Genomic DNA, 13,120 nt, shown 5'->3' with positions numbered 1-13,120 from the left:
CTTAGGCTGAAGAGTTCTTATAACCATTCTTCATAGGATTTAACTTCAAAGTCTTTGTCACTCTTCTCTGCATTCTTTCCAGTTCCTCAGTATCCTTCTTGTACTGTAGAAATTCAAACTGGCCATAGTATTCCAGATATGCTATGCCCAGTACAGCACAGGGCAAAACTATCACATCCCATGATCCTAACAGTATATAAGAATGCAGTGGTTCTTTTCATAGCTGCAATACATTGCTATCTTGTGCTTAATCTGTGGTCTATTAGGGTACTCAAATCCTTCATGTAAGTACGACTGTTGAGGCAGATACAACCTGTTTTGCTACCCAAATGCAAAGACTTAATATTCTTGCCACTGAACTTCAATTACCAAAAGGCAAAAAGATATGATGCTGGAAGATGAGCCCCTCAGGTCAGAAGGTGTCCAATATGCTACTGGGGAAGAGCAGAGGGCTAGTACTAGTAGCGCCAGAAAGAGTGAAGTGACTGGGCCAAAGCCGAAAAGACACTCAGCTGTGGAAGTGGTAAGAGGCGTGCCGGCTGGGAAGTGGTCATGCTCCCTTGGAAGAAGTGGCTGGAGAGGGTTGCACCAACCTTTGCCAGCATGAATGGCCATGCTGGATGCTGCTTGAAGCTTGAGGCTGGTGGGAGGAGGAGGAGGGGCAGACTGTTCGTGCTGGCAAAGTTTGGTGCATGGCTGAGTGAGCGGAAGAAGGCGAAGCCAGTAGAAGTGGCTGCTGAGTGCAGGGTGTGCATGTGTGTCCTTGGGACATGGAGAAGCCAGTTGGGTTTGGATTGCGGGATGGGGGGGTGCTGAAAAGTTAACCCTTGACTCTCTGCAGATCCCCCCTACCCACCTACCAGCGCCTGGATAGGGTTGCTGAAAGTATAGGCACTTGTAAATTAATATCTGGTTGCAGTGCAGGTTCAGTTCATGTCTGAAACCACTGAAGAGAGATCGTTGGCTCAGCTGGCGGTGCAGCGGCAATGTGGTGCGTGTGGCTCTCTTGGGTTTGGGCTTGGTCTTGATCTTGATCTTTGAACATTTACATACAGAGCACTCTAGATAGTTTTTACAGCTCTTTATTTTTAAACCATTTGAACACTCAAGCATTTTTTGGATAACTGGGAAACTGGCGTGACCTAGCTTCCGGTGTAGTAAGTGGGCACAATCATCGTGCATGGGCTTGCCAATGCACAATTTCCCTTTGTGTGTTGCCTCATGCGTTTGTTTACTCCCTGTATTGTCCTCTGCCTTATCCCCCTCTATTTCCTCGTTGTCATCTACTTCATCTTCGTTGCTTTCTGTGTGTATGTTTTGGCATGACTGTGGTTCCCTTTCGGGTTGGAGGTATGTTAGCCCTCCCTCGATAATTATCTTACCTATGTCCTTATTGTCCCTAGTCATGTAGGCTCTTCCCCCTTCAAAAGTGGTTTTGATGCCTGTGTCCTTGCTCAGCCTGAGGGTCGCTAGTATGTTGCGTGGTATTCCGGGTACGAGTAATACCCCCTCTAATTTCCCTACTCCGTTTATGTAGGTGTTGCCCCTGCCCGTTACTAGGACCCTGTCCTGGTTTGCTACTTTTATGTAGTAATTCTCTTTTGTGAATGCTGTAAGTATTTCCCTATTGTTAGTCGTGTGATTGGTAGCCCCGGAGTCTATAAGCCATGCATCTCTCAATTGGGTGTGTGTGTTTTCCTGGTCTCCAAGTCCATACATAGAACCTGTCTGGCTTTCCCTGGAGCTATCTCTCCGCCCTCTTCTGTCCCTCGGGTTGGGGGAGTCTCTACGCCTATACCTGTTGTCAGATGCGTGTCTGTCAGGGAAGCCTGGCCTCCGTCCTTGCCTTTCCCTATCCTTGGTGTTTCTGGGGCAGTTCCTCTTATAGTGGTTCCTGGAACCACAAGTGTAGCACTCTGGAGTGTTGTGTTCCCTGACCTGAAAGTCGACCCTTTTGGTTGTCCTGCCTTCCCTGCGACTTGTGTAACGGTCTCTCCTTAGGCTGTCCTCCATTATTAATTTATTTGTGAGTGTCTCTAGTGTGAGGTGCTCTAGACTGAGGCTATCCAGTTGCGTTATGAACCCGTCCCAGCTAGAGTCAAGTGAATTAATTATAATACTTTTCATGCTCTCATCTGATATTGCCTCCCCTCTCTGTATGAGCTCTAATCTAGTAACGTTTAGGTTCAGTATGTGTTCCCCCATTGGTGTGCCAGCCTTGTGTCTAGCAGAATAAAATTCCCTAGAGATCTTGGTTGTTGTGGCTACACTCCTGCTGTAAAATAGGTTGTGTATTTTTTGTAATATTTCTGGTACTGTTAGGTGGTGGCTAAGGCTAGGAGAAATACTTGTGATAAATATATAAAAAGCCCTATGGTGTAGGTAGTCCACCTCAAAGGTCCAGGGTTTTCTAGGGGGGGGGGTCACTGATTAAAAATAACATATCCTCTCTTAGAAAAATAATTTGGAGCTGCTGATTCCAATCAAAAAGATTTGTCCCATCTGGTTTAAGTTTCTGGAAGTCAGCAGGCAATGTCACAGCACTATGTGTGGAGTTACTCACATTCTGTCGCTGTCCATGGTTCTTTATGTGAGGGAACTCACAATATGGCACAGGGACACTTGGTATTGCTCTGTATAGACTTGTATCTATGTTCCTTTCTTCTCTTATTGTAGGCGGCTCCTGTGCATGCTCGGGGATCATTCTCGTCCGGCAGTCGCTGTAGAAGGTGCTCGTGTTCATGGCTCCTGGTAGAAGGCCCCAAACTGCAGGATGGCTCCATGGCTCGGCCCTGGGCGGTCTCAGTCGGTCGTGGTCCTGCCGGAAGGTCCACTGGGTCATCCATCGGGTGCATCGTGGTGGTTGTCGGCCTCGTGAAGCTCGGTCGGGCGTCCAGATGACTCGGCCCGGTGCGGAAGGCTTGGATCAGGTCCGGGTTGCAGCTCTCGCGGCTGGTGGTCCTGGGTGGCTCGGAGTAGGCCTTCGGATCGGTAAGTGGTGGGCGATTCCCCAGGGATCGGAGGGGTGCCCCGGGCGTAGCCTATAGGGGTCCCCGGTGGGTGGCGGTGGATGTTGTGCCCAGTTTGCGAGGGCGGCGTGGTCTGGGTAGGTCTCCTCTGGGGCCCTTAGGTTGCCGGTTGTTCTTTCAGGGCCCACGGGTGTCCTTTGGTGCGGGCCTGGCAACTTGATTTTGTCGCCAAAGGCCGCGGTCAGCACCCACATGGCCTTGTCTATTTCTAGCTCGGTAGGCAAGCTAGCTGGTTCCTCTCTCCACCACTTTTGATTGATCGTGGGGTTCTCTTTGGCGGCTCGAGGGTAGGCCTCGGTTCCCGCCAGAAAATTCAAATCTTGAGCCCCCATTGGTCGTTGGTCGGCCATCTTGGGTGATGTCATTTTCCAAGATGGCCGCCATGGGGAAAATGTCTTTTTGTCCCCTGTTTCTTCAGCGGGAAAATGTTTTGGGGTGTTTTGCCTACCGTGTCCTCTTCTCCATGGTCGGGTCCGGTCTCTTCCTCCCTCGTCACTGCTCCACAGTCCTCGATCAGGGCCCGGAGTTTCGCGGTGAGTTTCGGGTTGTTTGGTGCCGCCTCAATGAGGTCTAGCAACTTGGATTTCAAATCGCTTTTCTCTTTTTCTTTGAATGCATCGTCGTCGTCTCTCTCGTGTCTTGCTGGGGTGCTAGGGGTGGAGCTCTGCTCATTCTCGTCTGCCATCTCCTTCTGCAAGGCCTCTGCAGTGGATGCTTGTGCTGCCATGCTCTTCAGGTATGCTCGGGTGTTCGGTCTCCTCTCCTTTTCAGTCAGTTTGGAGATTCCTTGCATACCTTGTTTCGATTGGGTTATAAACCATCCTCTGCTACCATATTTGTTACAGGTTTCCAAGGATCTAACCCAATGATTCTAACACGAGGTAAGCTTGATTCAAGGTATCTTTATTTATATCATGTTTCTATTACAGGTAATCATCTGGAATGAACCTGGGACCCCTGGACTGTACCTTTTATACCTGGGAGGCGGAGCTAAGGTAAGGAGGGGTCAAGGGAAGGGTCCGGTAGGTAGATGTTAACCCCTGCTATGCCATAGACAAGGCGTGTTAGGCATTTATATCTAACAGGCAAACATGGTGGAGGTCGGGCAAGGGGCCCAACCGCCACCCAACCCCCACAATGCCGGAGAAGGACCAGAAGGGCAGCCAGGGTTTCTCCTTTTCCATGCCCTGAAATCTTTTGAGACTAAGAAGAATCTTAAATCTCTCAGGAGAGATCGGGACCGGGGTGCTTATTTGCCGAATCAATTTTTCAGAAGGAAAAGAGAGAGGGAGGTGGGGTGGGGAGGGAGGGAGGGAGGGAGAGAGAGGGAGAGAGAGAGAGAGAGAGAGAGAGAGAGAGATTCAGATTCTTCAGGTATCAGTTTTAATTTAGTCTCAAAAGATTTCAGGATTTCATGCCTCCGTCTGCCTGTCTCTCGGCGAGGAAGCTTCCTGGACAGGCAGCCGAAAGCTCCATGTGGATGCCACCAATCACAAGCTTCCAAGGGAACGGCTCGGCTATTTCAAAGTGAGCAGCCGGGAAGCCGAGAGATAGGCAGATGGATGCTGTGCACGCTCTTGCCTCACTCGCCAATTGAAAACAGCGCTAAGCTGCGGAGAGTGGCAAACTTCACAGTTGAAAGAGGCTGAGTCAGCCAGGGGGAAAGGGAGGTGTGTAGTGCCACTCCCCCTTATAAGCACAGAGTCCATCTGCCCCTCTCTTGGTGAGGAAGCTTCCCGGCCGCTCGCTTCGAAGTAGCCGAACCGTTCCCTTGGAAGGGAAGCAGGCGCCCCCGGGGTTCGTGATTGGCGGCCTCCACATGGAGCTTTCGGCTGCCTTTCCCTGGAGCCCTGAGGCATAGCAACTGCCTGCTCCTCCCTCTCTGCCTCCCGCCCACCCTCAACCCCGCACCAATGTTTCGGAAGCATTGGGGAAAGTTTGTGTGTTGCACTCGGGGCAGGAAAGCAAGCCACCGCTGTCGCCAGCATCATGGCGAGCAGGCCAGCTGGATTGGAAAAGGCCGCCCGACCAGCTCCCTACTCCTCCAACAGCTCGCTTCTTCCCCAGAGAAGGGACAGTGGTGTACAGCAGAAGTGCTCTCGGCCCCAACAGGGAAGGTCCGAACGCGCTTGGACTCCTCCCTGCAGGGAGCCGCAGGCTGCAGGGGGAAGGGCAAGAGCGACTGGCCGGCTCAGGTGCATGGGGCAGCATTTGCTGGCTGGGTGGCTGGCTGCCCCATCCGTTGCTCCTTTCCCAGTGTTGGCTCAGCTGGCAGTGCAGCAGCAGGTATGACGGGGGTCAGGTGACAGGCCCAACCACAGGCAGTGTAGTGGTGAGTGTCGGGTGGGGGTGCCACGCCAAGCCAGGGAACGGTGGTTCCCATGGGGAAGGAGCCCAGGCAAGCTGTGCATTCAGAGCTCACTGGCTGCTGCCAAAGCCCCACCAGCCACACTGCTCAGACTGCAGCTCCCAGTAGGGAGGAGCCCAGGCAAGACCAGGAGCTGACTGTGGCTCAGATCATGAGCTTCTCGTTGCAATATTTAGATATAATTGAAGAAAGTAGGGAAAAGCACTAGGCCACTCAGATATGAACTAAATCATATCCCTCATGAATATACAGTAGAGGTGACAAATACAGTAGATTTAAAGAATTAGATCTGATAGACAGAGTGCCTGAAGAACTATGGACGGAGGTTCGTAACATTGTACAAGAGGTAGCAACTAAAACCATCCCAAAGAAAAAGAAAGGCAAGAAAGCAAAATGGTTGTCTGAGGAAGCTTTACAAATAGCTGAGGAAAGAAGGGACACAAAAGGCAAGGGAGAAAGAGAAAGATACACCCAGTTGAATACAGAATTCCAGAGAGAATAGCTAGAAGAGATAAGAATGCATTCTTAAATGAACAGTGCAAAGAAATAGAAGAAAACAATAGAAGGACCAGACATCTCTTCAAGAAAATTGGAGATATGAAGGGAACATTTCATGCAAAGATGGGCGTGATAAAGGACCAAAATGGCACGGACCTAACAGAGGCAGAAGAGATTAAGAAGAGGTGGCAAAATTACACAGAAGAACTATACAAGAGGGAGCTTAACATCCCTGATACCCCTGAATGGGGTAGCCATTGACCTCAAGCCAGACATCCTGGAATGTGAAGTCAAATGGGCCTTAAGAAGTCTGAGCAACAACAAAGTTAGTGGAGGTGACAGTATTTCAGCTGAGCTATTCAAAATCTTAAAAGACGCTGCAGTAAAAGTGCTACACTCAATTTGCCAGCAAATTTGGAAAACTCAACAGTGGCCACAGGATTGGAAAAGGTCCGTTTACATTCCAATTCCAAAGAAAGGCAATGCCAAAGAATGTTCAAACTATTGCACCATTGCACTCATTTCACATGCTAGTAAGGTTATGCTTAAAATCCTATAAGCTAGGCTCCAGCAGTATGTGGATTGAGAACTACCAGAAGTACAGGCAGGATTTCAAAGAGGCAGAGGAACTAGAGATCAAATTGCCAACATACGCCTGGATCATGGAGAAAGCTAGGGAGTTCCAGAAAAACATATACTTCTGCTTCATTGACTATGCTAAAGCATTTGATTGTGTGGATCACAACAAATTGTGGCAAGTTCTTAAAGAGATGGGAGTACCAGACCATCTTATTTGTCTCTTGAGAAACCTATATGGGGGTCAAGAAGCAACAGTGAGAACTGGACACGGAACCACTGTTTGGTTCAAGATTGGGAAAGAAGTCCGGCAAGGCTGCATACTGTCACCCTGCCTATTTAACTTATATGCAGAGCACATCATGAGAAAAGTGGGGCTAGATGAACCAAAAGCTGGAATTAAGATTACCAGGAGAAATATCAACAACCTCAGATATGCAGATGATACCACTTTAATGGCAGAAAGTGAAGGGGAACTAAAGAGCCTCTTGATGCGGGTCAAGAAGGAGAGTGCAAAACGTGGCTTGAAACTCAACATTAAGAAAACTAAGATCATGGCATCTGGCCCTCTCAATTCCTGGCAAATAGATGGGGAAGAAATGAAGGTAGTGCCAGATTTTATTTTCCTGGGCTCCACGATCACCACAGATGGGGACTGCAGCCAAGAAATTTAAAGACGTTTGCTCCTGGGGAGGAAAGCTATTGCAAATCTAGACAGCATACTAAAAAGCAGAGACAACATCCTGCCAACAAAAGTGCGTATAGTCAAGGCTATGATTTTCCCAGTTGCAATGTATGACTATGAAAGTTGGACCATAAGAAAGGCTGAGTGCCAGAGAATTGAGGCCTTTGAACTATGGTGCTGGAGAAGACTCCTGCGAGTCCCTTGGACTGCAAGGCGATCAAACCGGTCAGTCCTAGAGGAGATCAACCCTGACTGCTCTTTAGAAGGCAAGATCCTGAAGATGAAACTCAAATACTTTGGCCATCTAATGAGAAGGAAGGACTTACTGGAGTCCTTCCTTCTCATTAGAGAAGAATGGGATGACAGAGAATAGGGTGGCTGGATGGAGTCACTGAAGCAGTAGGTGTGAGCTTAAATGGACTCCAGAGGATGGTAGAGGACAGGAAGGCCGGGAGGAACATTGTCCATGGGGTCGCAATGGGTCAAACACGACTTTACAACTAACAACAACAACAGCAAATTTAAGCTCCATGAAACCCAAACTTGAGCACCTTAGGAGTAAGTATCCCATCAAACCCCATAGTGTTGGCTTCAATGCTACTGGGTGAGTGGTGAGAGATGTAAGAGAGGGATGGTCAAATATCAGGGTTTCTTACTTTCTAAAAGTTCAACCCAAGGGAATATCAATCTCTCAATCCTCTAGAACAGGGGTGTCAAACTCGCGGCCTGCGGACTGGATGCATCACGTGCTGGCCACGCCTACACCTGCTTTAGTGAAGGGGAAAAAGTTGTGATACATCACGTGACACCCCCATGACGACGCACGTTTGACACCCTGCTCTAGAAGATATGGAAATCCCCATGCATTAAACTCTTTTGCAATTTTTCGCCTCTTTGGGTTTTAACTGGTGCAAGTTCCTAACATCCAAGCCTTGAATGGAAATTTTGCCTTTTGCCATCCCAACCACAAGAAACCCCTGTCTGAAGAACCAGTAAACTATTTACATATGATGATCTACCAGAAGACCAATGGGTCTATCTCCTGGTAATATCTCAAAAGAAAGGGAAAAATGAGGCATTTACTAAGGGTCTAAAATGGCTAGCTGTGTAGATTAAAGTGCTAATCCCAGTTAAATGTCTGGTCATTCTTGCAGACAAGACAAAATGACAAGAGCATCACAGTGCCAAGCAGTCCTGCTGCTCACTATTCAACTCCAAGGAAACAGTTAATATGCTTAAGAAATACTTGATATCAATAATAGAGTGAATGAGAGAGAACAAGTTGAAATTAACACTCACTATTCTCCTTATCTGGTCGGAATATTGAGTTATTCTCTGAAACAGAACTGCTGGTTCGTTTCTGCTTTTCAAGCAGATTCTAAAACAGAAAAGAGAACTCTGTAGGTAGATTCACTATTTTGATATATTATTTTATCATACTGATTTGCATATAGGTGTAATAGATCAACTGATGATGCTATGTCTATTGTTGTCTATACTGTATTGAATCATTTGGAACAACAGGGAACATATGTAAGATTGTTATTTATGGATTATAGCTCTGCCTTTCACATCATTCTACCCAACAGGTTGTTTCTTAAAATGTCCAATTTGGGTATAAATCAGAGGATTTGTTTGTGGATAAAGGATTTTCTGACAGATAGGCCACAGTCAGTAAGGATGGGATCTCACCATTCTTATTCTCTGATACTAAACACAGGAGCCCCCCAGCTTTGTGTGCTAAGCCCCTTCCTTTATTCCTTGTATACACATGACTGCACCCCATTGTATAAACACCAATGCAATTAGTAAATTTGCGGATGACATGACAATGCTCATTAATAAGAACAATGAGTCTGCTTATAGAAAGGAAGTATAAGGGCTGACATTGTGGTGTAAAGAAAATAACCTTATACTTAACACCAAAAAAACTAAAGAACTTATAATTGACTTCAGGAGGAAGAGAGATGTACATTTGCCATTGTACATAAATGGTGAGGAGGTGGGTAGTTTTAAATTTCTGGGCACTTATATCTCAGAGGACCTCTGATGGACTATGAATGCTAACATGCTTGTGAAGAAGGCACAGAAGAGACTGTACTTGCTGAGAATGCTCAGGAAGATAAATCTATCTCAGCATCTACTTCTGTCCTACTATTGCAGCACCATTGAGAGTGTCCTGATATATGGCATTCTTGCATGATATGGGAGCAGCTCTGCAGCGGACATAAAAGCTCTACAGAGAATTATTAAAACTGCCCAGAATATCATCGGGCTCCAGCTACCAGCCCTGGATGACATCTTCGCATCTCGCTGTTTGAGGAAGTTGCACAACATTCTCAGAGACTCTTCCCATCCTGCTTACAATCTTTTTGGACTGTTGCCTTCTGGCAGAAGATACAGAACAATTAAAACTCGGACCACACGTCTTCTGAATAGTTTTTATCCCAGAGCTATAATTGCACTCAACAATGAACTAAAGGGCCACCATCAGTGAGCTGTTGGACAGCATTACTTGGTCTGCAGTGTGGATGCTTGGGTGGTTGAGGGGTGGGGAATTTTTAGTGGGTGGGGGTGTGTCTGGGGATTGTCATGTGTGTTGGGCTTGGTCTCTGGGTGTTATGTGAATTTTGTTGTATGGGTATACTGTATATATACATACAATGACAATAAACTATTAAATTAAATTAAATTATTAATCTACCCTCAACCCCATAACCTCTGAGAATGCTTAGATTCTGCTCCTGCTCTTTCTTGAATTACAAAAGCCAAAGATGCTCCCACCTCCTCATCTCTGCCCCATAACATCAGCCGTCCGTCCTGCAGAGATACATTAGCCACATCCCAAGGAGGAACACCGATGCTTGGAATCAACTGGACAACAGAATCATCACCTGTAGGAAGGAATATGGATATAATGTATGAATGAGCTGGAATTATGACTCTAAGCTTACCAGGATCAGACCTCCAATATATGATATAGAAAAGTGAACACGTCTCAAATTTTTCTTCCCACCATCATGGAGCCGTTTCCAAAGATACAAGTACAGGTTAGATGAAGCCTGGCTCAAAAACAGAAACTGTGGGAAGGACCTTGGATCCTAGTGGATGACCACTTAAACATGAGCCAGCAGTGGGTGGAAGCAGCCAAAAAAGCTAATACAATCCTTAGTTGTATAAAAAAGGCCATAGAATCAAACTCACATGAAGGATTAGTATCACTTTATAAAGTAAGATCACACCTGGAATACTGCATCCAGTTTTGGTCACCACATCACAAAAAAGATGTTGAGCCTTTGAAAAAGTGCAAAGAAGAGCGACTAAAATGATTAAAGGCCTGGAGATTAAAACATATGAAGAATGGTTGCAGGATTTGGGTTTGTCTAGTCTAGAGAAAAGAAGGACTCTCAACTCCATGTGGTCGGATGCCCAGAATCGCACATGCTTGGTGATTCTGCTTCATCAATAAATGGACCCTCTTTCCAATCAGTCTCCAGCCTCCATTTTGTCTCCAGAGCCTTTCTCCCAGATTGGAACTGAACCAGATGGATATTTCTTCCAACAATTTGCCACCCCAGATTGGACTCCAAACTAACCTGACCAACAGACCTGGCCCAGGTAGGCCTCCACCTTGCCAGCAGTAGACCTCTTGTGTCTGTGGGTGAGCCCCCAGATCTTGGCCATTTGGCGCAAGGGTCTTAAAGGGAGTTTTGAATTTTGAGCTTAATGGCTGCTTGGGAAGAAGGTGAGTACCTCTAAATTTTAACTTTTAAAACTCAGAAAAGTGAGGGAAATGTGTCTATGCCTCTGTGTGACTGAGAGGATCCTTCTCCCAATCACTGCTGAATGCTGCTCCCTCTGTGCCTTTCCTAACCACAAAAAGATCTGTTCTACCAACAGAGCCTGGGAAGTATAGGGGGTCAGGCCAGAGCACAGGACCTTCTGTTAGGGAAAAGGGAGAGATTGTGTTAAAATGGAATGGAAAAGTGAATGAGAGAGTTGAACATGGGCAACTGACTAAACATCACTGAGCAGACCCCATTGTGGAAAGGAGATACCCAAACTCTGATTAATCTCGGCAGACAGAGTCCTCCCAGGCTATTTGCCTAAAAACTGAGGGGATTACCCTAGGCTAAAAGGTACCTTCACCATGTAGTACCATGGATTGTGAAAGACCCATGGAAAGAGAGAGGGCCTTGGAGTCTCAACGCAGATGGTGGGAAACGAGCATAGGGAGCTCAGGATTTGGATCTACTGAGGTCTCCTCTAGGGAGACCAATGGATGCCTGGGACTGGGATAAATTGCCCGTCCAGGCAAGAATGAGGAAGGAATGAGGAAGAAGTGTGTGTGCAAGCTATGTGAGAAATGGACTCTGCTCAGGGATAAAACAAGAAAAACCAATTTGGTTAAATAAAGGTACTTAAAAGAAAAGGGAAATATATATATAGGAACATTGATTATTTTTTCTCCTCTGTCTTCTATGCAACCACATGGTATGTTTGTTAAGATTTGTGCCTTCCTTCATCTGAGCTAACTGAGATTCATGGTGGGGGTGACCAGGGTGTGTGAACCTGAGAGTTCTGCTGTCTTTTTCTTTCTATTTCTATTGTCTCTCTGTGTGTGTCTTTGTGTGTTAGATAATTGTAACTGTTAAATGTCTCTGATCCAAAAAGACAAGAATTTTACATTGTTGTGGGGGGGGGAGATTAAAGCAATAAAAAGAAAAATATATATTCACCCTAGGTTATCTGGCCAGCAAAACAGAGTGAAGAGTGTTCACTTTTTTCCTTCCCTCTTTGTACCTTTAAGAAGTGCCCAAGGTTATGAGGGAATGTTTTAAGTTCATGTACATTCTTGCATTTACTGTATGTGTTTAAGTGGCTTTATCTCTCCATCCTTTTCCTGAAGCATGTGAATCCAGCTTCTTTTTTCTCATCTGTGGTGTCCCCATTTTGTTATGACTGGTTTATCTGTTTAATAACTGCGGTACTGATGTTCCCGTCTCCTCAAACTCTGCCTGCAAGGTATCTATCCACCCCCATACCACCTCTCTATCTTTTATCCTCCAACAATGCCTTTCCTGGGAGGATCACCCACAAAGGGGGGAGGGCCCTGTTCTCATGTCTTTCAGCCCTGCACAGACAACTCTGCAATCTGTGGAAGCAGATCACACTGACCCAGATGCTGTCTCCAGAGGAGACCTTCCATTTGAGCCAAGGAATTGGGTTTGGATCCAGATGGCTATCCACTAGAAAGTCGTCACCACAACCAGAGTGGACCAGACCTTCCCAAGCCTGACTGACCAGCCTTAACACCACCCAGCAGACATGAAAGAAAGGACCCTGAGATGGACATGTAAAAGACTAAAGACTCTTTCAATCCCCAGAAGACAGCTGGAAAGACTATGGCAAAAGAGTGGAAATTCATTGTAAGATTTTCTTTCTTTGCTTCATTCACGTTGTAATTGATTACTTAAATGGATTCATGGAGGGATGGCATTTGGGAGTCGTTGACACAGCAAGTTCTGAACACCTTAGATTTCTGTCTGATGGGAGGGAAATTTGTCCAGGATGTTTGTATTGGCTGTCTTGTAGAAGTAGCTACACACACACACACACACACACACACACACACACACCCTCCATTCAGAATCAGACTGAATGGAATCCCCTTCACCCACTTCCACACAAAGGTTCTCCTAGACTGGCTCTTGCTCTGTGGCACTAAGGCCCAAGCAGTCATACCTCTCTGTCAATTCCAGGGGGGGGGCATGCCTCCTCAGGCAATTCCCTCACTGAAGATGTAGCAGAAAAGAGATCTCCAAACCCTAAGCTCTAATTGTGACTCACAAATGATGCTGCACAGTTGCCCAGTAAAGCAGGGTAGGTTGCACTGGTGGTCTCATGAGTAGGAGTCCCAGGGCTCATTGTGTGTAATTTCAAAAATATTAATAGCCTGGATTG

General features: G+C 46.5%; 1 protein-coding gene across 4 annotated transcripts in view; it reads right to left on the bottom strand.

The window, feature by feature from the left end:
* The window catches only part of RASAL3 (RAS protein activator like 3), an 80,464-nt gene that overhangs the window by 32,757 nt on the left and 34,587 nt on the right, over positions 1 to 13,120 (bottom strand). For all 4 annotated transcript variants that reach the window (XM_087886518.1, XM_034437804.3, XM_034437802.3 and 1 more), the window contains exons 3-4: positions 9,941 to 10,050; positions 8,456 to 8,534 (exon numbers count right to left, since the gene is read on the bottom strand). In XM_087886518.1, coding sequence (XP_087742644.1) covers positions 8,456 to 8,534; positions 9,941 to 10,050 — 189 coding nt within the window. The remainder of the gene's footprint in view (positions 1 to 8,455; positions 8,535 to 9,940; positions 10,051 to 13,120) is intronic.

Source organism: Pantherophis guttatus, chromosome 2 (genome assembly GCF_059756535.1).
Source record: "Pantherophis guttatus breed Tessera chromosome 2, ASM5975653v1, whole genome shotgun sequence".
NCBI lineage: Eukaryota > Metazoa > Chordata > Lepidosauria > Squamata > Colubridae > Pantherophis > Pantherophis guttatus.
This window is presented reverse-complemented; position numbering and strand designations above follow the sequence as displayed.